Here is a 25,753-nt window from a genome sequence, read left to right on the forward strand (position 1 = left end):
CCTGTGTGTTAGGTGTAAATACAGTTTTACAACCGACGTAACTTACTGTTATACGTTAACTCTGCCACTTATAGCATTTAAATTGACGGTTTTAAGCCCTTTTATGAATATTTACACATGTCTTCCACATATGTTACGTTATATTTTTCATGTTTGCTAGTTTCTCTGCCTCTGTTTTTCCTTTCAAGTCCTGGAAAAATGTAAATTTTATGTAAATCTGTGTTTTTGTTAGTATGGTTTTCATATTTTATTTGACTGTATTTTCATCTTGTAGTAACACATATTTTTCATATGTTTTTTTTTTGATTGAGTATAAAGTATTCTCTCTTATCCATACATCCATGAAACACTCCCAGTAACACCACAGAGATGGTAAAGGAAGAATGCACATGCAGTGATTGGGTTTGTCTGCTGTGAAGAATTTTGAACTGTTTTTTTTTTTTCTTTAAATCATTTTATTTTTTGCCACCTTCGTCATATTATTTTTGTAATCTCCTCCTAATCCTTCCCCCTCGTGCTGAAGCTGAATATCTGAGCAGTGGAAATGTATGCTCTAGAAATGGTTGTGTTTGATGTTGTGTTCTTCTGGGTGGCACTATCTGATACTTGCCAGCCTCGTCCTGTGGAGTTTTTTTTTCTGCTATACACGTGAAAGCACTCTAAATATCTCTATACTATAGGTGGTTCACTACCTGATCTTTATTCTCTAAATCAACTATTTTTTAAATAAAGGAAAGAGTGACACAAAAAAATAAATCCCACGATACAGTACGCTCATTGCCTTTCATGTTTAATGACTCAATGCTCCTCATGTATTCCCTTTTTTATGTTGCTGTCAATTATAAAGGCAACATTTAAAGTGTGTTTGATTTTGTTTTGGGAGAGAGAGAAGGGAGGGGGTGGGGTGGGGGGTTAGGGGGTGAGGGAGAAGTTGGCATGAAAGCAAAGTGAAGTGATGCCACATCAGATCCCATGGTGTGTACAATGAAAGGCATCCCTGCCTTAAAATGGACTCTTTTTTAAAAAGAAATAAATAAATAACAAAACCTGAGGGACTGTTGTCCTACAGACGCCGAGATGAGCTAATGGTAGTCAGCCAGCGGAGCAGAGGATTTTTCTTTTCTTTTTTTCCTTTTTCAAAGAACAAAAGAGAGATGATGAAAGTGGAAACCATCGCCAATTTGTCTCATGCTTCAACAGCATAGTATGAGCAAGCACAGTAATTTTTTTGTATGAGCTTGATCCCCCTCTTTTATTTTTTTAACCCTAATTGTTATTAGGCCTGTGTGCGATAGTGAGTGGAGTTTATCGTGCCATTCCACCCTGGCTTTTTGTTTTTACATCACTGTTCCTTCTATGCAAAAATATGACCTATTTTCGCCTTTGTACAGATTATTTTGTATGAGTAACATAAAAAATAAAGTGAAACAGAATCAACCGTGGATATTTTATTTTCCTCTGGTTGTTATTACAGCATTTCACTTTTATTTATTTATTTATTTTAATATAAATTCTCCACCTCATCCACCAGCACAGCTCATTTCATTAACCTGAATTTGCAAAGCTTTCATTTTGATGAGGTTTCAGTTTGTCCCCACACAGCCTCACTGAGCTTGTTAACCTGCAGTGGAAGTGATATGCAGTTTTGTGTTTGCTGTTATCTCAATCTGCTGTGTTTCCCCAAGTAAACTCACAATCTTTTATAATATCATAGCAGCGAGGCTTGTGTCATGATTTCATATGCAAAAACAGCATGATTAATAATGCCACGGGCTTACTGTAGCTTCCTACTATTTTTTTCATTTATTTATTTAAAATATAGCCTTTTAATATAGACTATTATTATAGACTATATGAAGAGAGAGAAGAAAAGAAACTGGCAGCAATATATTATGGTAAAATACAGAAAAAAACATATATATGTTTTGTTTGTCTGTCTTTTCAGTTTTGATGTATGGCATTTTCTCATTGTTTTGTAAGTTATATAAGAGAAAAAAGTTAAAAATATCCAAAAAAATGCAACTTTTTTACAAATTGTTTAGTAAAAAAGGGCAGCTGCAAAAGTATAGCAGATAGAAACATGAAAAACCACTTAAACTCAAAATACAACTTGTTCTTCATGTCGCATTCACAAAGACACATTGATTTTTATGGTTTTGGAGTCAACTTCAAATATGGTCTTTATTTCATGTACTTGCAAGAAACATCAGAGTAGAGGTCAGTGCAGACCTCTGTAAAAACAGAAGTTTGGCAACTGTGTGTTGACACAATATCAAGAGGGCGTTCTCCACTGCGTCTCCAGACTCTGTCACGTCTGTCACATGTGCTCAGTGTGAACCTGCTCTCATCCGAAAAGAGCACAGCGCGCCAATGGTGAATCTGCCAATCTTGGTGTTCTCTGTCAAATGCCAATCACCCTGCACGGTGTTGGGCTGTAAGCACAAGCCCCACTTGTCGATGTCGGGCCCTCATACCACCCTCATGGAGTCAGTTTCTGACAGTTTGAGCAGAAACATGCATATTAGTGGCCTGCTGGAGGCCATGTTGCAGGGCTCTGGCAGTGCTCCTCCTGTCCTGCTGCTGGGTTGTTCCTCTTCTACGGCCCCCTCCACGTTTCCTGGTGTATTGGCCTGTCTCCTGGTATCTCCTCCATGCTCTGGACACTGTGCTGACAGACACAGCAAACCGTCTTGCCACAGCTCTTATTGATGGGCCATCCTGGATGAGCTGCACTACCTGAGCAACTTGTGTGGGTTGTAGACACCACCTCATGCTACCTCTAGGGGTGAGAGCACTGACAAAATGCAAAAGTGATCAAACATCAGGCAGAAAGGATGAGAACAGAGAAATGGTCTGTGGTCAGCACCTGCAGAACCTCTCCTTTATAGGGCTTGTCTTGATAGTTGCCTCTCATTTCCACCTGTTGTCTGTTCCATTTGCACAACAGCAGCTGAAATTGATTCACAATCAGTGTTGATTCCTAACAGGACAGGTTGATTTCACAGAAGTGATTGACTTGGAGTTACATTGTGTTCTTTAAGTGTTCCTTTTATTTTTTGAGCCATGTATTTATTAATTAATCATATTAATTTAATTAATTAGTAATTTAATAATTTATTTAATTATATTAAATTAACTAACTTAATCTATTAAGATAATTTATTGAATTATTGAATTATATTTTTTAATTACATGATATTATTTTATTTAAAAATAAAAAATATGTTTTCACTTATATTGTTATTTTTTGCAAATTCTCATCAAAAACAGCCAAATTATATTGACATGATGTTATGTATAAAGGCAACAAAAAGGTGAAACATCACATGACAGGACCATTAGAATGATTTGATGATGATCTAGGCTTGTTTTTTAGCCACAAGACTGACACACCTTGCAGTCATTGAGTTGATCGTGAGCATCCCAGAGTTTTAGAGTAGAGGCAAATGTGAGGCCATGTGTCTGTCAGTTAAAGCCTGGTGAAAATTTGATCATACTTGACATTATTGCTACTAAAGGTGGATCTACAAGTTTTCAGTAAAGCCCTTGTTTTTTTCATCCTTTGGGTTAATTTTTGCTAAATAAAAATGGCATGGTGTTATTGTTGTTGTTCATCTGAGGTGGTGTTTGCCTAATACTAAGACCCACTGCAATCAGGTGAGTTTTATTATATATTCATTATATATATCTAGCAGGAAGAAGTTGTCTATTCATCATTCAAAGGGAGTAACAGGAAGATGTACAATTTATAAATCGGTTATTCCAGGATATGGCTAAAAAGCTGACTTTTGACTTTTGTTTGCTTTTGTCACTGCTTTAGTGTGCTTTAGTGTCGCTCAGCTGAAAATCCAGAGAGATTTCATTAACTGCCTGCATTTCAACATGCACAACCACACCACCACCACCAAAAAATAGTGCTAACAGTGCAAGACACAGAATAAAAGTAAACCCTTCTTGTTAAATAAAAACAAGTCAATCCTGGAACGTTTGACATTCTCTTCAAGAACAAAACCCTCTCAGACTGATGATGAAACTCTCATGGGAAAAGCAACAGGAAAAGAACATCACAACTCACAGTAGCTCTGTGCAGAGAAGATCATAAGCACCCGTTAACAGCTCCTCACATATTACCTCATGAGACATCTGGAACTCACAATATATTGCCAGGTTTCAATCCATGCTCTTGTGGCCAAATGGGGCTGTATGTCCTGGGAGGAACTACTGACAGCTGTGATAAGTGTCAACATGAATCAGACCTTCATGGACAAAATGCAAGAAGAAGAAAAAAACAAGGAATGAGCATTAGACTGGAAGAAATGTGGACATTTCTGGTTCCAGCCAACGTGTCTTTGTGAGCATCAGAGAAGGTAAATGATCCACATGTGTGGTTCCCAGTCTGAAACACAAGTGAGGAGGAGGATGACATGTGAGAGCATGGAGGGCCTCACAGATGAGCTGGAGATTTATTTAAAATTCAAGGGAAAATGTAACAAGCATGTCTATAAAAACGCTCTGCAGTGGCATGCCATAGCATCTGGTTTGCACTTAGTGGAAACATCATTTGTTTTTCAACTGGACAAAGAGCCAAAACACTGGGTGCTAGCAAAGGGCTAGTGATGGAGTACTGCACCAGATGACCTGTCTGGTTCAGATGGATTGGGGTTAATTGAACCACAAAGGGAAAGAACAGCAGTCAACAAGTGCTCAGCATATGTAGGAACAGCTTCACAACTGGTTGTGTACACAGTGTCAGTTTAGCTTACACTATACAAGTATAGCAATACCCATCATTTCTCAGAAGAAATCCCAAAATATATAATTCCTTTGTCAAAAAGTCAAACCCAGTTGTGCATAATAAGTGAGGGAGCACTCCTCCCACTTAAGGAGCTGTGGGACTGAAAAACCGAGTTGTGCCAAAAAAAAAAAAAAAAAAAAAAAAAAACACAGATCAATCTCATTAAGTCTTCATGTATCTCTGGCAATGGACCAAGGTACCAGAGGGACCTTGTGTCCTTCTGTCACTCCACAGGAGACACTTGGTTCAATGATAAAAAAATATATATCTATGAGAAACCCAACCCTGTGATTAAGTATTCACATCATGTAATCCCACTGCCAAGGACAGGACTACATTTTGGAACCATGAGCTACAGTTTGAAATTCAAACAGTCAGCGGTACATTTTTAAACACTTTAAGTCAGGTTTTTGTACTGTATCCTTGAATGATCCTTCTGATCAATCTTAACAGAGATCTGTCACTGCCTGTCAATTATCAGTTGTACAGCTAAATCCCAGAGAAGGTGGCCTGAAATTATATTTTTTATTTTTCCTTCTTGATTTGTCTGATCATTACTGGGCTGAAATTCAACAGATCGGGTCACACAGCAGAGCAGAAACATCCAAACAAAACTGCCTGATGTCATTTAATTGAATTAGATGTTCTTCCGCTCAAACGATGCCGTTGTCCGGCCTTTGTCAACTGTCATCCCTCTTCATTCTGTGCAGGCGTACTTCTGTCTGTAGCTGCAATTTGTAGACAAGAACAGCAGCCTTCCGGATGCAATAATCATAAATACTGAAACCAGTGCGAAATAGTTATGGGAATACGATACAGGATGTAAGATGTAACCAATATACAGAGTGTGTGGAAGTTATACAAACTGACATCGGCCTCACAATGCACCAAAGCTTGTAGGTCAGTCACAGATATGTTTGTGTAATATGACCTGTGAAATCCACATAGACATTTCTGGGTCCTACTGGCATGGCAGAGGCAGTGTCACAGACCCCTACCTACCTTTTTTTAGCCAGCCTGACACCCCCCTCAGGCTCAAAACAACCCCCTCCTCACAGATTCACATGGCGGCTCAGTATCTGCGGGGTGGGGCTGGAACCAGGGACCGTTGTGAAGTGAAACTCACAGTGACTCTACGTGCCGGACCGTAAAAAAAAACACCTCCAGCAATGGACAGGAAACAGAATCTAAACCGAGCTGAGACATTCTCCTTCGTCAACCCATGGATCAGATACTTCCTCTTCTTCTTCAGCTTCTTATTTTGGGTAAGTCAAGATAAAGGATTTTTACCACCAGTACCAGGCCAAAACTTACAGCTATATGCTACCCCTGGGTACATATAGTATTCTTAATATTTTGGAAACATCAGTGAGTGGAAAGGAAAACCAAAAAGAAAAAGCTTATAAAGAAAAATAATTTACCTAGTGTCCACAGATCCAAAAAGCAGGAGTGACTAGCCTTTCTACAGCAACCTACTTTAAGTTTACTACAGTTATATATGGACACTCGGATTGCTCATACATCACTGCAGCAAATGGTGCTTTCTTATCAAATCAGTTGAGCACTGAATCATACTGAACACCTGGTAATGTGTGAGCCCACTGCTGTCTGAATGTTACTTTAAAGCCTCTGCTGAATGTGTGGTCAGCTGCATCGGAATTTGGAGTTCATATTATAGAGTGCAGTGACTTTTTATACATAGCTGCTTTTATCAGAGGGGATACTCCTGCATAAGTGCAGTAGCTACACTAATTAAAAAAAATGAATGGCCTATTTGCACCCTGACGAGAATAGTTATATGGCTGTGTACACTGGTTTGTGTCCCATTTTAAACTGAAAGTTAGTGTTGACCTAGTTGGCTTTGTAGTCATAATGTCCTTACGTTTAGGAAACAAATCAGGTTGGTTAGGTATTACAAAGTATTAAAAAAAAATATTCAGCTAATAGCAAAATTTGCTATTAAAACCTGAGCCCAAATTACAGTCTACCCTGTTGCTTGTCCCTACTTTCACCTGGGTGCAAATAGCACCACTAGCTTTACTGGTACAGTGCTCATTAATAAACAACAACTGTACTTGCCTTAGCATAGCTTATGGCTGCAATCAAAAGTATAAAATAATTCGTCAAAGAAGAAGGGTCTGCTTAAAAAAAAAAACTTTAAACAATATATACAATGATAATATAACATTTCAGAACCATAGAGCTGAAGTAGCTCCCCCCATAGCTATTATGTGAGGAGCTAAATAAATATAAAAATTACTTTACTACAATAGAAAGCTGCAGTAATTGTATTATGTAAATGCTTAAAAACAATTAACTGTGACATTCTAAGCTATTTGCTTTTAGCTAATTGTTTATGTTCCCCTCCCAGAGCATTTCATGTTTCTTCTGACAGAGCAAACCACCAGTGATGGTTCAGTGCAGTCATCTGGACATATTATGGTTTTAGCCCTAGTCCGAGTCACTCTCTTTACACATGCCCTATAATTCATTTATGTTTATTCTGTATATATCACATCATATGTGTACATGCGCTGTAGTTACAATGTGGTCTATGTTATAAAGACTCAAATGATCCAGGCTCTGCTCTTGTTAGTGTGACTAAGAGACTGGAGATCCAAAGGTAGAGGAGACACACTGATGCAGCTATTAAGCCATCCATCAGGTGATTGCCCTCCATCAGCAGGTGCTTTCACACAAACACCCCATTAAGACTGTCTCGAACTCCCACACTTTCCAAACACATCACTACTTGAGCACACAGATCACATCTGTAACACTACCAAGTCCCTACACTAGCACTATATCCCTGTTCATCCAATCCTACGCCAAAACCGCGAGGGGGCAAACACTGTACAGCTTTTACTGCGTTTAGAGCCAATCAGCAATAACTGCAGCTCCAGCAGCCACACACCCCAGCCTGTGTTGACTTTGTTTATCAGACACGGGCTCTGAAGTGAACACTGCAGCCCTAATCCATCAGGCCTTTGTCCCCGTGTCCCCATGGCTCAGTTCAGCTGGCTTTCACCTCCACACACAATCCGCTGGGAGAAGCCTGATTCATCCTTTTGAAAAGCCTTAAAAAAAAGAGCTGGAATACATTCACTGTGCAAGTGTGTCTCCTGTTGCAAATGCGCACTGCCACCCTTATTCACATAAGCACAGACTGACAAATGGAGCTGCAGGTACACACACTCCTACACAACTGACAAAACCCCCTATAAAAATGTGCTTTCAAAAACCTTGACAACAGTAAGTCCAAAGAAAATGTGCATCATCCATGTCTTGCATTTTGACAGCTATTGTCTTGTAAGGTGGATTATTGATTTAAAAAATAATAAACATAGCTTCCACAGGAAACAGTTTACATGTACAGAGCTCATATAAAATATGACTTGGACACAATACCACCTTTTTCATGGAAAATGAAACCATGGTTACCATGACCTCCAGAGATCCAATACATGCTTTTGAGACAAAAAAGGAAGCAGCAAGATGCTTATGAAGGCAGAACAAAAGGCATTCTTTATGCACACACACACACATAATGACAGTCACAAAATTAGTAATCAGGATAATGTCTGTAAATCTGGTGGCTGGAAATGAAATCCAAGCAATTGTTATTCAAGGTGAGAAAAACAATCAAAGATGGGAGGGAAATTAGCGTTGACAACGCAATCAACAGGCAACACTAATTCTACCTTTTTTCCACCCACTTCGCAGTTTCATTGTGTGGATTCTGTTGAGGTGAACTCACTTGTTTAGCAGCTTTACAGCACAGTTACATACGGCGCTCACACAAAGCAATAAAAGCTACTATTGTTTAACCAAGGTCAAGTTCTAAGGAAGTCGGTATAGAAACTGAGGAAATAACTTTTTTTCCACTTTCAGTCTGATTTCTTGTTTTATTGACATCCTCCAAATTCATATAATTGAGAGATTCTTATCCCTGTTTCATCCCGGTAATGTCCATCTGTCCGTTCATCACGCAGACATAAATTAGCGTGGTTGCCATGGCAATGTGTGCTCCGCATACTCAGCACCTGAGGAAAAAAAGCATACTGTCGCCACTCCAATTACACCCGTCCTGCTTGGCAGCACAAACAAAATCTGTTCGACATGCTGGAACATATTTTACTCACAACAATCTTTCACACCTTCAAAATAAAGACTCAAATCCAGGTGAATTTTATAGTCTTTGATAAGGCTAATGAATAAATTTATGTTGTGGAATTTTTCAAACAGATGGTGAAGGACAACTATAGCAGCCATAAAAGAAAGAAAAAAAGGAAGGTGGTAATGTGTTCACTGTGCTAAACGTGTGAAAAATAAGATCTCTCTTTTTTTTCACAGGTCTTCTCATTACTGATTGTTGCAATCGGGGTGTATGCTAAAGTCCAGAAGGCTACAGGTACATTTCTCCAACACAGGCCAATGCAAACATTTGTGTTGAAGCTGTTCTTCCTGTTGAATTCTCTTACACACTGTGGTGGTGGCCTCTTAAATCAGACATGAAACAATAGTACACTTTATCCTTATTTTACCTAAGGTCATTACAGTCACATTTAATTTGAAGAATAAAGTTGATGGATAGTAAAAAATAATAAAAAAAAGGATTAACCTGAGATCATCCCACTGACTGTGCCTCTGTATGATATATAATCCCCAATAGAACACTGATAAAAAAAAGCGAGGGACTAACATTGCATTACCAGAAAAAAATGTTGTATATGCTGACATTCATTTAAATAATGATTACAAATGAGAGAAGGAAACAAAAACAGAAGGAAACAGTAGGAATAGAGAAGGGGCAGCTGTCTAAACAGAAGCTGTTTTCCTGTCTTTTTGCCAGACACGGTGCGGGACACGTTCCTGATCGACCCGGCTGTCATCCTAATTGTGGTGGGGGTGGTCATGTTCTTCATCACTTTCTGTGGCTGTATCGGAGCCCTCAGAGAAAACATTCGCCTCCTCAAGACAGTAATAGACCTAACGAACACATTACTAATACTGGCCCCTGTTGTTATGCTTTTCGATACGGTTTTCTAAAATTGCACTTAATCCAAAGCCAAGTCTCACATCACATGTTTATCTGTCACTTATCATTCTGAACAGACAGCATTTTCATATTCTTGTCTTGTCTTATTCTAGTTCTCCTTCAGCCTGACACTGGTCTTCCTCACCCAGCTGGCCATAGCAATTCTTGGCTTCTTTTACTCCGAACAGGTATCTGCATTTCCCACTGTTGTAACATGAGGTCACATTTGATAAACCATTGATCCATTGATATTATAATGGAAATTATGGACAAAAAGGTATACACAACTTAATAAGCCGGGTATCTGAACCCACAAAGGACATGTCACAAAAACAGTAGGACTAACACAGCAGATTCCAGAAGTAACCAGTGTCTGTGTCCAAATGTCTGTCTGATGCCTGTTTTGTTTGACAGAAAAGACAGGATAGCACTGCCTGTTCTCTCTGTAGCACACACTGATTTGAGCTGACTTGACATAAAACCTAATTATAATTTTGGTTTATTACAACTTGGGCATTGTTAATAGTTCCATTGCCAAAAGTTAATTGCTGCTGAGATCTGAAGATGTAGCAGCATCACAAAAACAAACACATGCAGCTTGACAGTCAGGGTTTTTTTTTCCAGTAGACATTGGACATTTCATCATCTTTATGGTATAGTAGTGTCAGCAGGTCTAGCCATTATATTTATTGTCACATCTTAAATAGCAACACTTTAAGTGTTTACTTTGATGCAGTATTTGGGGCTTACTCCAATAGAGTGTGACATTAATTATGCTGAGATTCCTTTTCTAGGCCATCTGGCTTAACAGACTTGTTCACAGCCTGTATGCTTGTTTCTTGCCCCATCTGATTTACACTCCGAGAGTCTGAAATAAATTTGTCTACAAATGATGGAAGTATGGAAGATCAAAGCTACAGCAACCTACATTTGGGGCGTTGGAGGCTTAAAATATAAGTATTTAACAAAAGTAAAAGATCTAGTTTAGGTCACTCCCTTATTAAGTATAATTTTGAATTGTTAATTCCTGATTGTGAGTCCTCATCCTACTGGTGACCTGTCCAGGGTGTACCCCGCCTCTCACCCAATAGCTGGGATAGGCTCCAGCCCCCCGTGACCCGTGACCCTGCACTGCAGGACAAAGAGGGTGGGATGGATGGATGGATAGACTCTTCATCCTGTTGACCATTCTAGATGAATGAGTCTGTGTCTAAACTGGGTAACCATGGCAACAAGGATGCAAAGATTTGTTTGTTTGTTTGTCCATTTATTGTGTCAGACATGTTTAATTACTGTCTGACCAGTTGTTATAAGACAAATGGTCAGACATTGTTCCTAACAATGACATTATCCCTCACATGCCTGTGATCCATACATGCCCAGTGGTTTGAAGGCTCCAGGGATTAGAATGAGAAGGGATCCCCCCTCTACTACCATCCTTTACTCTCCTTCAGTAACATCCTAATATTAAGGCTCCACTGAGAATAACAGCCAGCAGAGGCAACATTCGCTGACATCAGTCTGTGGTGGCGAGGTGCCTGGTGCCAATGATACCTCTTGCTCCCCTCTCCCTTGTGTTCTCTGTCAGCACTGGGACTGCCTGCTGCTAAACAGCGCAGTTTAACAACCCTCCCAGCATCCTTCCTTGCTAAATGATTCAAATGCTTTGGCACTTCAAAGTGGAACCAAATGTTCTATTTCAACAGATCCCTTGCAGGAGACTTTGCCACTAATGACATAGTGTGACGGAGGGCTCCGAAGCCCACAAGCAAATGGTGGCACATGGAAACACACACACACACTGTGGGGGGAATGCTGTGAAAACCCTAACACTTTTTCATAAATCCACTTCAGGATATAAATTCCAGGCTATTTTGATAGAGCTTATAGTATCTATCAACATAACCTGTTCCAACCCAGTCTATAATACGAACAATTTACAAAGCCCTCAGCAAAGTGCTTGCCGAAGTTCATTTTGAGCTTAATGAAATTTTAAAGTTCAGCCGCTTATTAGCATACCGTGCTCCTATTTGCATATATTACATCTGAACTGGGTCTGTGTAACCATGGCCCTGCTTGTTTTCAGAATAATAAAAGGCAGAAGAATAGAAAACCTAAATATTAACATTACAAAACTACATTAATAGGATTAAAATTGAAAAATATTTTTTACAGACAATGAAAGCTAACAAATAAAATAGGGCATCTGAATCGACCCCAACAGGTTTGAAATTTTCATTACAGATTATTCGATGACATCAATATATCTCTGTGTTGTTTATTCAGCTCAAGTGGCACTGATGAAAATAACCACATTATAATAACAAATGGCTAAGTTAAAGCAATTAGCTACTGCAGCAGAGATAGCACGTGTTTGGTATGCATCACGTGTTGATTTTGAAGACATAAATGGTTTTATTATCCTTATGTAGTGTGCTGAGCCTCTGCAAGAGTTGGTAGGTGTTGTTAAGCTTCTACATCACAATGTTCCCCACAGACATGTAATATTATTTAGTTTTTAATATACAAACGCATGAACATAGAATATTCAACGAAATGACTAATACAGCATAATGTGGTGTTTATAGCCTAAAAGCTTAACTTTGCAATGTGCGTCCCCAGACAGCCTTATATTCAAAACACATGTGCAGCCCGAGCAGCAAATCACACATACATTGTGTGTACAAATGACAATAATAGTTCCATAAAAGCAAATTCAATCTAAAGGAAAGCCATCTGATTAGCCACAATTATATGCCTAATGGCTCTTCAGAAACAGTTTTAACTTGGATTTGAAATGATCCTTGTTATGATCCATTTTGAGCTCTGTGAGGATTTTCACAGCATCTGCCCAAAGGAGCTTTTACAAAAAGGCACTTTGCAATTCTCTGTAAATGCACCCATAGTAATTAACCGAGCTGGAAAACGTGACAGGTTTCACCATCTCACTGAGCACCTTAGCAGGCAAATTATAGTCATTTATAGATAGTTCACCTCTAGTCATTTTAATGAACTTATTCAAACATGACAGACTTAATTCCATAAAAAATGAGGTAATGATTTTAAAGCTATCGTTCTGTGTGAATCTTTTTTTTTTCTTTTAGACGCGGGATGCTTTGGGAAAGTTTGTGAAGAAAGCCATTGTGCACTACAGGGATGACCTGGATCTGCAAAACCTGATGGATTACATCCAGAAAGAGGTGGCGCTCTGTCCATTTTCTCTTAACTAGAGCAGCACACAAGTTTTTACACTCATCACAGCTCCTGTTTATTGACTATGTCTGTGCACAAAAGTAAGAAACCACAGCCCGTGACCACCAGCATGTCTTATTTATGTTTGGCCTTCATGAGGGTTTTCCACATGAGAGTCCGCATACAGTAACATACAGTTCCTGTGCTCTGTGGGTATCCTCATGGGATATTCCTCTTCCATCTGCACATATTGGCACATTTGTGAGCATGGGTTTTCCCATGGGGGAAGTCCAGACTGGCAGGATGTAGAGTGCAGACCATGTTTCTAAATATACACCTGTGCTGTGCTCTTCCCTCTCTCTCTCCTTTTTACTTAGTTCAAGTGTTGTGGATGGAACAACTACACAGACTGGTCTTGGAACCTCTACTTTAATTGTACACATGAGAACCCGAGCTCCGAGCGCTGTGCTGTGCCTTACTCCTGCTGCACTCCTGTTCCTGGAGAGGTCTGTTTCTTCTTATGTAGAATATACATTGACATAGGAACTAACGTATACTGTCACTTATACTGAAAAAGAAGCAACATTTGTAAGTTTTAAAGAAAGTAGATTGAAGCATTTAGATCCAGGAAATCCAGGATCCAGGAGCTCCCCGCAAAAAAGTCTGCAGATATCAGTGAATAAGGGTCTTTACTGTACTGTAACAGGCAATAAAGGGTCTTTACTGTACTGTAACAGGCAATAAACATGTCCCAGACCTCTGAAATTCTGTCAGCATCTGACAGTTGTTCAGTGATTCAAATAGGCTCTGACTGACAATGTTTTTTTTCCCTATTGAAAAACCATCAGAGTTCATTAAGCAGGATCCATAATAGCATAAATATCCTCCACAACTTCCTAATTATATTTATGTAAAATAGCTGCAAGTGTGAATGACATCAACAGTCACAAAAACCCTTTTTAATGAATATGAAAAAAACTTTACTTTACACACAGTGCTGCAGCTTCCTCCGTCAGTTACAGCTACTTCCTCCACAGACACTGTCATTTCAGACGTTACAACACCCTGTCCATGACTGCCTGACTGGCTGCTATTAATTAGAAGAAACATATCAAAACATCATTTATACTGTATATCTGTATTCATATCATCAGATATGCTGTATAAGGGAAGAGCTTTCACATTACTGGGAATTGGCCTCAGTGATTTAGTGAATACATAAAACATAGAACAAGTAACATGTAATAAGAAGCATGCATGGGGTAAATCAAATCAATGTTGTGTGGATGCATGCAGTGCTGTTTGACTGTAACAGCATTTGCATTGTTTTCACTGGATGTGAACACAAGTGTGTCAAACCTGCAGTGGCTCTTTGCCTGAAGCCAACAACAGGTCTGCAGATACAAACTGCAGCACTATTACTTTCATTATGTCAGGAAGGTTCTGAATATAGAATGAAATAGATGAATGTTGTATATGACTGAGAGCCTCAGTATGTCTCATGCTAAGTTCTATAAGGTGGTCTGCATCTAAAAACAACAGTCAGGATAACATAATGATCATGAGAATGACATCTGTAATAAAGCCAGATCAAAGTGATTCAACAAAGAGCTGTCACTAGCTGAAGCTTACCAAATGGAACAGGCGTATCCTGCATACAGCACTAGCTGTTGAAATGCTATCTGTAATAACAATACCAGCCTTTATATTTGCAGCAGTCATAATTCCCCTGCTTTCAAACTGATGTCCTCTTTCATGAAGCTTTAATGAAATTTTGTGTACATAGACATACAACTAAGAATATATGCCTGGGAAAAGCAACAACAGTATGTATGTAAATGTTGTGCTTATACATGGACAGATACTCTCTCACAAAGACACATGCAAAATGTCAGTATTCTCTTTTGTGCAGACACAGCAGCACAGCTTGAAAGCCACCACTGACAAAAAAAAGAGCCCGATGTTGATCCATCACGCTAATATTGATTAAACATCATGCTACACGGAAAACAGATCACAGCAACCTTTTTCTACATGGGTGAAAAATCAATTAATTAAACAGTATGAGAGTTGAGGCAGTGCTGCAACCTGCTGGTAGAAGCATGAATCTGCATGGCTGCTCCAGGGACTAAACTGGTCTTTTTGTTACTGTAACTGGGTGTGGTTGCTTTGTCTTCGCCATTTTCTGGTTTCTAAAGGCTAAAGATTCAAGTTTATGTGATATCGAGGTCATGTTCAAAACTCTTTAACTTTGTTCTCCATATGACACACAGGCAGTGCTCAACACTATGTGTGGTTTTGGGGTTCAAACCCAAAACTACCTGGAGGCAAACAAGTCAATCTACCCAGTAGGCTGTGCAGACAAAGCGGTGATTTGGATTGAGTCTCATCTGTTGCTGGTGGGAGCTCTGGCCCTGGGTCTGGCTTTGCCTCAGGTAACACACACACACACACAGTTAATGCAAAGTTGGCGCAAAGAACTAAGGCAAAGGCCTTTTTTTAACCTCTGATAATTCTGGGCCCCTATGTCTCTAGTTCTGTCTTAAATAAGCTCACACATTCGCATCAAGTCAATGAGAGCATCAATGGAGACTCGCTGGGTTGAGTGTGGAGCAGTCAACATATTGACTTGAGCTGCTCCCTCAAAGGCAGGCTCGCATGGTGCATTGAGACGCAGCTGCGAAATAGTCCAAGCAACACTTCATCAATCAGGACATTGCCCTATTCCTGAAGCAACCCAAATACAAACATCAATCGGAGAGATTCCAACAAGCGTGTTTGTGCAAGTTCAGACTTTCTCACATAAAATGCCATTCATCTGGCACAAAAGAAAAAAAACAGTTAATAAAAATTGTATTTTAAAGCAAACCAATACGGGATAGTCTTAATGTAAGGGCCAAAGGGATTGAAGTGATTTAAAATGGAGGGTTAAACCTAGACAGCAACAACCAGACACAATGGAGCAATGAAATTTTAACTGTGCATTATTCATTCATTACCCTGTCCTAGAACAAACGTGCAGGTTAATATGCAAGAGGAGAAGTCTGAAACAATGTAATAATAATACGGCTACAATGTGGAGATACTGATGATTATCTGCTCCTCAGTGAGACTCATCGCATGCATCTCAGATCCCACAGCATTAAGTACTGCCTCAGTCAGTATGTTAGATTGGCCATGAAATCAAATCAGCACTTATCAAGAGCTGCCTCTAAATAATTAGTCCACTTACTTATCAGAATGATTCAGGTTCAATCACATGACATTCCTTGCACAGCATGCAGCTTTACTGCCAGATCTTCAGTCTGATCTCTCTCACTCTCGTCTGATTGGGTCCCTAGTGACTGTGCAAAGAGGAAGGAATGTGAATTGCCCATGAGTCCTGCCAAAACAATTGTATGCATTAGTATTCCAGCTTCTTTGATGTGCTGTAAATCTGATAAAATGTTGCACATCATTGCTAAGCGTTTACTGAATTTGTCTGCGTAACAACTTAACCTCAAACTGTTAATTATTAAGTGTATTTGCCACTGAATGCGTGTGTTCTCTGAAAGCTTCACTATCAGCTTGATACATATAATGCAGCTATACAATTATTCCAAACTAAATTTCAAGCACATTCTCCCCATGCTAAGTAAGTATTACAGCATCCTTGTGAGGGACCTTGAGATGTTCTGCACAGACTGCACATTTACAGCACTGTTCTGTTTTGTAATCTGAAGTGGCTGCTGCTGCTGCTGTCCTCTAGATTGCAGGCATCGTGTTGTCCCAGATCCTGATCTCTCAGATCCAAGATGAGATTACCTCAGTGTTGTGAGAACAAGTAGACACAGGGGAGAGCAAAAGAAGAACTTACATACTTCGCTCAGCTCCTCCAACATATTGCAAGGACATCTTTATTTTCTATCTTTTATGCTACTGTATTACTGAAATCTTAGGAATACATATCTTGTACTTAACATGTTGTTGCCCTCGGGCAGACAAGTGTGATGCACTTTACTGTGCTACTCAAGAAGTCATTCACATACAAGATCAAACTGTGTATTTATTGGTTTTAAACAAGGTTTTTGTACTGATATTGACAATGAAGTTATTTGAATGTGAAAAGTTTGCTAATAAAATTAAATCAGTTTATCTGGACAAAGATGTTATGATGCATATTGATTAGAGGTGTCAGATCTGTTTGCAAAAAAAATGTGTATTCATATGTACTGTAAAGCTAGCTTTCATTAAAACATGATTATCACATATACTGATAAACTGCAAATTTGTCATCTTATCATTACATATTAAAGTAGGAATTCCATTTGGCACTTTCAAAATATGAATATTGTATAATCATGATTATTGATGACAATTGCTTCTCATTGTCATCGTAGATATTTGATTACAAGTTGCCATTCTTATTAAAATGCTTCTCATCATACTGTATTTTGAAATGTCACTTTTTAAGACAGTGTTTCCATTTCAGCCAATTTCATATGCCCTGCTTCATAAGCAGTAAGCTGTTAGCTACAGCAACAACAATGTAAAGCTAAATCCTGATCAATACCTACCCAATGCAGAACAAACACAGACACTATAACTACAGCTATATATTTTAGGACAATTATGTAACATGCACAACCAGCTAATTTTAGCTAGACAGCATGGTGTATTACTCAGCATACTAGAGCCAATTATGGCTGCATTCCACTTAGGTGAAGCCGATGAATACCAGCAGCATGTTGATTCAGTGTCAATGTTTAGTGGAACACTCTATGTTACTGAAGAGTCAATCATAAATCTGTGCTTCACCCACCGTGCTGAGCTGGCGGCAGGAAATTTCAACAGTAATATATAAGTTGAATTTCTGCCTTAAAAAACTAGAAAACCCTTACTGACCCTACTCTGAATATCCAACATGGCTGCTCTGCGTGTCAACAAATTAAAGTTGTATTAAGATGCTGTTGTATTTATTAGCCCCTCTCTCTCTCTGTGAACTTCCTGAAGTCTCACATTCAGGAACAATTTTGATATTACTTTATTCCCACCTGTAACTTCCCAGGTAGATGGAATGCAGCAAAGTCTGTTGGAAACAGATCTATTGCTAACACAGAGCAATAATAAACAACCTCTGTACGGCTAGGTTACCACCCACGCACATAGTATGTGAAGACTTGTTGAGGTAAAATGATTTAGGCTAATTAGTAAGTTTCTATGTGTGTACATAAACCTGCTGCCTGAATCATTTACTGTACAGGTGGTCCTTGTTTACCGGCACTACCTGGGTTATCCTAGTTGTAGCTGTTCAGCTTTTAAAATAACATACTGAACGTGATTGGAAAGTAACAGTGAGAGAGTTTACACTTCTATGTGATTATTTACTTTATACAACAATGAATACTGATCATGTTGGAGCTTCACAGTAAAAGTCTACAAGGCTGCAAAAATAAAGTGCTGCATAAAAGGGTTTAGCAATCTTGTCAAAGTTGTTTGGCAGTTGGTAAATAAGTCTCCTAAAACCAGATGCTGGCATATCTGTTTAGAGGTGGGACTGTTTTTTTTTTAATTTGCATGGAGACTGCTCTGCATATATTTCAATCAATCTAGACATGAAGAGCACGAGCTCTCTGCATCAGACGATGGGTCAGAGGGGAGTTTGGCCTCACAGCGTCACGCTCCACCAGCAGACATCTGGGGGAATTAAGCACAACACAGGACAGTGCAAAGAGATGGAACACATATTCAAAGAGACTATAAGCTGAGAGGCTAGCATGATCAATAATGGAAGTGTAACATGGTGTGCAGATAGAGAATGTCGGTTACATAATAGGAGCATGAAAAGGACTTGTGTTCTGTACGCACATGGAAAAGAAAACTAGAGTGGACAGCAGTTCTAACAGCAACTACACACTATCATGATGAAATTCAGTGGCTCAAATCACGCAAGATTTTTCTTTTTTCCACACACAATATCTCAGCAGACTTTCACTCAGAAGATGACAGAGATGTAAAGCACTGAAATTGAAAAAGACTGAAGCATGTATGTCTGAAATTCCTGCAGTGCATTACCTTCCCAGTTTCTGGTGGTGCTTATTCTCTGAATTCATGGCTGCATGGATGAGCAGTTGATTAAACACATCCCTCTGTAAACAACAGTTTACAGACATTAGTAAACACAAACATCTTCCAGTAACACATAGACTCTTTCTACACTTTTGTGTTACATTGTATGTACATTGTTGCACCTTGGAGGATAGTCCTCAGGACACAAAGAGCATAAAATGCACAAAGTCCATCAGCATCCATCACAAAGATTTATAATTCATACGCTGGTGCGCTGTGGTCTACGTCCTTACACTATGTGGTGTGTTCACAGACTGAAAGAGTGCAGCTCTTCAGCACAACACTCTTCACCTCTAGCTCCTTTTTACAGTGGCAGGGATTTACTCAAGAAAACACAATACAGTAAGATCAATGATTACCAAAGAAACTAAAGCCTCAAGGCTAAAGCGTCTCAGCTATACAAAAAAAGAGCTGCACTTTGATTAGGATTTGTTTTTGTTAGATGCTTCATGTTCACATTACGTTTTCAAAGTTAGCTTTTTCTGTGCACCGTACCTGTGCATCACTGCCTCCTATGTCTACCACGCTGTAGCGTAAAGGGTATAATAGTTCCACAGCTTGATTGTAGTTGCCCTGGTTGTACTCCATCATGGCCTGACACACTGGTATGCCTAAAGGTCCTGCAATCTGGTGTTGTTGATTGTCCCCTGGTTCCCTGTGAAGGAAATGATGTTGACATTGTTGCATTTCAGATTTCGAACAAAGTATTATTATTAAAAAGCCATTTGCTATTTAGTTATTTATTTATACAGAATGCAACAACAAACCAACAAAAAAAGCTTAATGTTGATTTATTTCTACATACTGACAGTAGTATTAGGGCATTATTCTCCTAAACGGAGAAAACTACAGGCATCTGAGAAGGATTCGCTGCACTGTAAGGCCACATATTCCGCACTGTTTCCTGGATTAGCTCATGCTTAGAGTCACTTTCTCTGACTGTAACATTACATTATGACAAAATATGGATTATGTAAATCTGCTATCTTCCTAAACCAATGTAATAGAAGTGACAGTACATGTGTGTGATGGAGTTTAATTAATGCAAAGCCTGAACATGCCTGCATGATGCAAAGTAGAGCTCCGTTGATTAGAAAACACAAGTTTCTTACTTAAGAACTAAAAGTGAACAACATAACTTTAAGGGCTGGCTTTAAAAGTATGCTATTCTGTGGCTTGTGTGCTAGACAAACTGAAATGCACAGGCTGTTCATGGTCAAGACGCCAGAACATTATGACCACAGAGGTCCTCAGAGATCTCAGCTCCTGGTACAACATCTGCTACAGAGGAGCGATGCACTGTCTCTCTGAATTCTCTTTCTGGCCACATCCTACGCTCAGCCTTGTTTCTGTCTCCGCTTTACGTAAGGCTTTAGTTGCTCTTATGTAAGGATGACAGCATGTAGAGGTGTGCAGCGAAGAGAAGAAATGACGCGGAACTCACTTAGCCAATTCCTGGAGGCCCTCCAGCAGACGCTGAGTAGTACTGCTCTCTTTAGCTCCCAGCGACACCATGAGGAAGTGCAGGTCATTAAACAAGGTCACATGATCGTCCGTGTGAGGCTGCGTTACCTGGAACAGCTCCCGCCAACGGTCCTTCACACACACACCTGAGAAATGCAGCAACAAAACAGACCCAACTAAAATAACACTTCATGGCTGCATAATTGTGAGGAATTGTTAGGCACCGTGAAATGTGGTCAGAGGTTCTGCTAATTATTCTAATTTTCGACAATTTCAGAGTTTCAGATTAATGAAGTATGATAACAGATTATCTCACCTCATTAGCAGTTTCACTTAAGACCGTACTGTCCTAAATTGCCTCAAATTAAATGTAACAGTTGCCCATCAACACATTAGCAACACATTAACAAATGTTGCAGCATTTTTATCAGCACAAATGTGCCAATTCTCAAACTTCACAACAGACCCCTGATCAAACTCCGATCTCTGGCATGTGTCCAGATGCTTTTTGAATCACTTTATTATTCTGTGTCTCACCCTCCATTTCCAGTCTGCAAAGCAGTGAACAGGCATCTACAATGTCCAACATGGATCCTGAGGCTTTACAGCGTCTGAATACCTTTGGGAAACATGGAACACTTTCTTTCACTCTTCATCTTGGACATTGAGTGATGTAACATTTAAATTCCACATCATGACGTTTGTTCAGCGAAATCAAATTTTAAAACAGACATGTGTGTCTTGTGGGATTCCCCTGATGTGAGCAATTAAACATTCATGATATGCAACTTGATGTAAGAATGTCTGTTGTGTGCAAAGTTACAGCAATGGTTAAGTAACATTATGAAATGTTCCAACATCAAAGAGCTTCACTTTCACATTGTCTCTTCTATTGTTAGATCATCTGAATAAAAACATAACCTTTAGCGGTTGACACAGAAATGGGTGTGGGTGGTTTCCTGGTTCTCACAACTTCATATGGATTTGACTTCCATTTTCTAACACTTATTCTCTTGACAACAAGCACAACGCATTGCTTTTAGTCTGCGTCCCATGTATGTTGGTGCATACATGGCTGTGGAAGAAACTCAGACAGATACACCTTTAAAGTTTTGATGCAAACCTTCAACATGAACCAACCTGAGCATCATATATTTGCAGAGCAGCTTCATATTGCCCCTGTGGAGAAGGAGGAGGAGAAGAGGGTGAAGGAGACAAATCTGACAGCATGAGAGATAGGCAATGTTGATAAATTGTATTGCACAGATGCAAACACAAATTAATCTCACAGTATCATCAACTCCAGACTGCAAATTACCCACGGGAGATAATATCATAAATACAAGTTCCACAAACACTCCTCCTGCCAACTATTCTCCTGACTGAAAATTCTCATTATAGTCTTTACCTTCTCGATGAAGTATAGAGCCCAATGCCAATAGTTATGACTGGCCAGCACATCAGATACCTGGAATTAAACATTACACATTTACCGTATTTTTTTTTATACTGGAGCTATTTCAATTTTGAAAATTAATTCAGTGGTGTGTGGAACACTGCAAGGTTACCAAGATAGAATCCATCAGAAAAACACAGCTGAGGAACAACCTAAGAGTGGTACCTGCCAGTCTTTCTCTCTACCTTCCATGAACTTCAGGCCTTTGTCCACCTCTGCCTTCATCTCATAAACATGGGCTACAGAGTGGACAGACCAGGCATCATCTGGAGTCAGAGCAAGGCCCTGCATATGAGAGTTTAACAGTTTAGGATAGATTCAGAAAAATATTTCTGTATTTCAAATAAGTCTAAGCTTCTTCCATCCTCTGCTACATCAGCCTTCCCCTCGGGGATCAATAAAGTACCTATCTATCTTTATTTCATCTATGATGTTCCTCAATCTTTTTTTTACAAGTGACCCTGATGTCACAGCTACTTTGTGTGCATTCCACATTCCACAAAGAGTCTGGCTGCTGAGGTCTGGATGAGCTGCTTATTATTGTCAGTCTTTGATGGTAAATTACTTGCCGAATTGAACCGACACAATAAGCACAGGCACAGACAGCCTGCAACAACCAGTTACAATAATGGTAACGTCATGTACAACAGACTATAATGGAGGAGAAAATCTCACCTCCATGGCCACTTTCTCAGCCTGGTCATAGAAACGAGTCTCAAGGAGGCCAAAGGAATAAAGTCCTTTCAGGTAGCTGAAGGAACACACATATACAAAACCTCTCACTAAAAAAATACAGAGCTGTTATTCACCATTTTATAAAAGTGAGGCACACGCTCCATTAAATATAAAAATCTGTATTATACACTGTAGCTCTCAGTGATGACATACAGTGTAAGTATTCCTGTGATTATCTCTTATCTATGCTGTCTTTGTACCTGGATAAAGGCATATGTGGTTTCCAGTAGGGAAGCACTCTGGCCACAGAGTCCCTCATCGGAGTTTGGGCTCCCATGTAAAAGTAAGCATCGTGGGAAAACTTGAGGGCCAACATATCAGTGGGATGATCAAGCAGAATGTCTTCCCACGTTTCACAGGCTTTTGGAAAATTTCTTGAAGAAACACAAGTCATACTGTTTAATACAGTCACATCTCTATGAAGCAATTAAGTACCAGAGAATCCATGAGAATCACAGTATAATTTGTCAGAGGAAAAGCGTTAAGTATCCTCCAAGTTAATATTGAGAAACAAAGTGGCTCCTCAATATTACAATATATCTGACTATACCACTGGGAAATAAGACGAGATAAAATACAGATATTACTTTTCAGGTCTATGACTGACATAAAAGTGTAGCATGCAGTGTGACAAAGAAATAATGCCTATTGATCTGATGCATCTGCAGATAGAGACAGTAACAGTGATTAATTAACATTGACTGATGAATAAAAAAAAAATCCAATTACTCTAGTTTTGTTTAATATGAAAAGCAACCTTGTTTGACAGGAAATCCATTATGCAGTCACAATGAATTTCATTTCACTTCTTCTCTAATATTGGCTAAAACGACAACATCCATTTTTTTTTGTTTAAAAGACTGAAATGAATGAAGAACAGAACAGGAACAAAATAGAGAAATTCCATTCTTTTGGTATCAGTATTATGACCTGTAACTGTGATTTTCAATTTGTGTGTTTATGTATTTGGCTTAGATTGGATTTTTTGGTACATTTAAGTGTACAAAGAATTCTACTAAATGCCCGAAGAGGAAGAGGGTGGACGAAGGGTATTCAGTTAACTGAGAATTGCATTTTTGTCTTATAATCTACATTTAGGCTCCTGGCCTCTTATATCTGTATTCCTTGCCGTGGCCTGGCTCTGTATCTTACCCATGTGAGAACAGCTCAATAGCTTTGACATGCAGCCTCTCTCTGGGAGTGATGTCCTGGACGTTGGCAAGCTCCGTCGTTCGCTTCACAGCACTGGCCAGACGCTCATCCAGCCGAGTGCTGCTTGTAGTCGCCACCAGCTCCAGTCCTGCGCTAATCACATGACCCATAACTAAGAAAAATAAATAAATAAATAAATAAATAAACAAGAGACTGTGTTGTGCTGAGATTGTGTTTTCACTTTTATGGAATTTCCTACTTCTCAGCATAAAACATCACATGCACTTGGACAGGATTTGCCTTTGGACTGAAGCCAGATAAGAAAAAAGCGAGTCTTAAGTATCTGTCTACTTTTATTTCTATTTAGGTTTATATTTGTCAAGACATGTTATGTTAATGTTAAGGGTCAGGAAGTTTAAAGGGTCCCACTATGCTCCCTCACAATAACTGTGAGGGGGCTCAGGATTTAACCTAGAATAAGCCTTGAGAGAAAACACATTATCTATGTTGCGTTTGCTTTTTGACCCATTATTGTCTGCACTGCAGTGACGACATAAGGACCTCTTGCTGGTTGGTTATGTAACCAATAATACATGAACATAATACATACCACATAGTGATCATGTATTATGAACAGTTAAATTATATATAATATAAGAACTAACTCACCACCATAAAAAACATAAAAAAGCTGGATAAGAGTTCTGACAACGCTTTTATTCTGAACTAAGAATAAAGACCTTGGAAGAATTGACCTCCCCCGTGTTTATTTAAAGTAGAGAGGGACACAGCCATTTTTAATTAAGTTATTTTAGCAGAAGACAGATTTAGCACAGATACCTTCACCCTTCCTCTTAAATGTATTTTTTACTTTGACCTTGATGCGCTGTTTTTGGAATTCCTCTCTGCTTCCTAGTTACATCTGCTTTGAAGGACTTTTGATTTTTTTTTTTACTTGTTTACATTAAAAATGAAATAAAATTGCAGTTTCTTTACCAAAGTTTGGGTCAGCTGCCTGGATAGCAGAGATGCATCCTTCAAATCCTCCCAATGTTTCATCATTCCTCCATTTCACATACTAGGAGTCAAACACAACATAGGTGTGTAATGTTTTCATTCATATATGCAGTGGGTGATACAGTATCACAGATGCAGCCAGTATGGGAGAAAAGTGTGTGCAGGATAAGCTACCTGCGTAAGTATGGCATCATACAGTTTGCAAGCTTCATTACTGCTGGTGGACAGTGTGAGCCCCTCTGCCCTCCATGCCTGGAAGAAGAGAATTATTAAAATGTAAATGCTGAACACCATCTTCAGTATTCTGACACATTTTGTCATGTCGCTGTTCACTTTCCTTCGAACTAGGACACACGGTTATGCACAGCGGGCGAATAATTTACTCACTAACACAACTTTGCTGCTTCAGTACGACCCAGGCTGAACTTGTCAGCCATGTTTCTACATTTAACAATTTCTGAAATGCCAACATATATCACGAGATTCACTTCATTTCACAGCAGATAAAACGCGAATGTCTTTTCTTCCTCATGCAATTCTTTGCCCAGTAGTTTATCTCGGTTGCACAACTATTTTTAAACACTAACCTCACAGTCCCTGTAGCTTAAAACGTTCATTTTTAAGGTCCACTTCCAAGTGTTTCCAACTTTTGATCCCAACCTGGAGCTGAACTCTGTGAAAGACGAATTTGACCAAACCGGAAAATCACCGGAAGCAGAAAGTTCGCTTTCAAAGTAAGAGCTCCAAAAGTGTCCACGTTTGTACAGATTGTGTTTACACAATGTGATTTTGAACA

The 25,753-nt window shown here is 39.2% G+C and overlaps 2 protein-coding genes across 4 annotated transcripts; one reads left to right on the forward strand and one right to left on the reverse strand.

The window, feature by feature from the left end:
* The first annotated feature begins 5,854 nt into the window (after positions 1-5,854).
* Positions 5,855-17,043, forward strand: tspan33b (tetraspanin 33b). Of its 3 annotated transcripts, none has more exons than XM_028408551.1 (8): positions 5,855-6,060; positions 9,149-9,206; positions 9,648-9,697; positions 9,947-10,021; positions 12,938-13,033; positions 13,403-13,531; positions 15,299-15,460; positions 16,774-17,043. In XM_028408551.1, exons 1-8 carry the CDS (start codon positions 5,965-5,967, stop codon positions 16,840-16,842), a joined length of 735 nt encoding a protein of 244 aa, XP_028264352.1. In that variant the 5' UTR covers positions 5,855-5,964; the 3' UTR covers positions 16,843-17,043. The 3 variants fall into 3 exon arrangements, with proteins under 3 accessions (XP_028264352.1, XP_028264351.1, XP_028264350.1); XM_028408550.1 differs by having other exon boundaries at positions 5,858-6,060; positions 9,648-9,775; positions 16,748-17,043; XM_028408549.1 differs by having other exon boundaries at positions 5,859-6,060; positions 9,648-9,775.
* A 9-nt stretch (positions 17,044-17,052) lies between these two features.
* ttc38 (tetratricopeptide repeat domain 38) lies at positions 17,053-25,662 on the reverse strand. Its single transcript, XM_028408547.1, has 14 exons — positions 25,545-25,662; positions 25,132-25,209; positions 24,937-25,018; positions 23,941-24,112; positions 22,989-23,162; positions 22,729-22,804; positions 22,219-22,338; positions 22,006-22,065; positions 21,738-21,776; positions 21,135-21,216; positions 20,578-20,743; positions 19,629-19,788; positions 19,080-19,153; positions 17,053-18,701 (listed from the first exon to the last, which is right to left on the reverse strand). The coding sequence occupies exons 1-14, from the start codon at positions 25,572-25,574 to the stop codon at positions 18,614-18,616; spliced, it is 1,401 nt and encodes a 466-aa protein (XP_028264348.1). The 5' UTR covers positions 25,575-25,662; the 3' UTR covers positions 17,053-18,613.
* Between the last annotated feature and the right edge of the window lie 91 nt (positions 25,663-25,753).

This window comes from Parambassis ranga, chromosome 6 (assembly GCF_900634625.1).
Source record: "Parambassis ranga chromosome 6, fParRan2.1, whole genome shotgun sequence".
NCBI lineage: Eukaryota > Metazoa > Chordata > Actinopteri > Ambassidae > Parambassis > Parambassis ranga.

What these genes read in the sequence shown, in the direction of transcription:
- tspan33b (XM_028408549.1), top strand. Translation starts at nt 5,965, where the DNA reads ATGGACAGGAAACAGAATCTAAACCGAGCTGAGACATTCTCCTTCGTC. An exon ending in ACATTCGCCTCCTCAAGACA is followed by an intron (nt 9,776 to 9,946) that starts GTAATAGACCTA and finishes GTCTTATTCTAG; the next exon opens with TTCTCCTTCAGCCTGACACT. An exon ending in GCTTCTTTTACTCCGAACAG is followed by an intron (nt 10,022 to 12,937) that starts GTATCTGCATTT and finishes TTTTTCTTTTAG; the next exon opens with ACGCGGGATGCTTTGGGAAA.
- ttc38 (XM_028408547.1), bottom strand. Translation starts at nt 25,574, where the DNA reads ATGAACGTTTTAAGCTACAGGGACTGTGAG. An exon ending in ATTGAGCTGTTCTCACATGG is followed by an intron (nt 23,163 to 23,940) that starts GTAAGATACAGA and finishes TGTTTCTTCAAG; the next exon opens with AAATTTTCCAAAAGCCTGTG. An exon ending in TGCAAATATATGATGCTCAG is followed by an intron (nt 21,217 to 21,737) that starts GTTGGTTCATGT and finishes TGTTTCCCAAAG; the next exon opens with GTATTCAGACGCTGTAAAGC.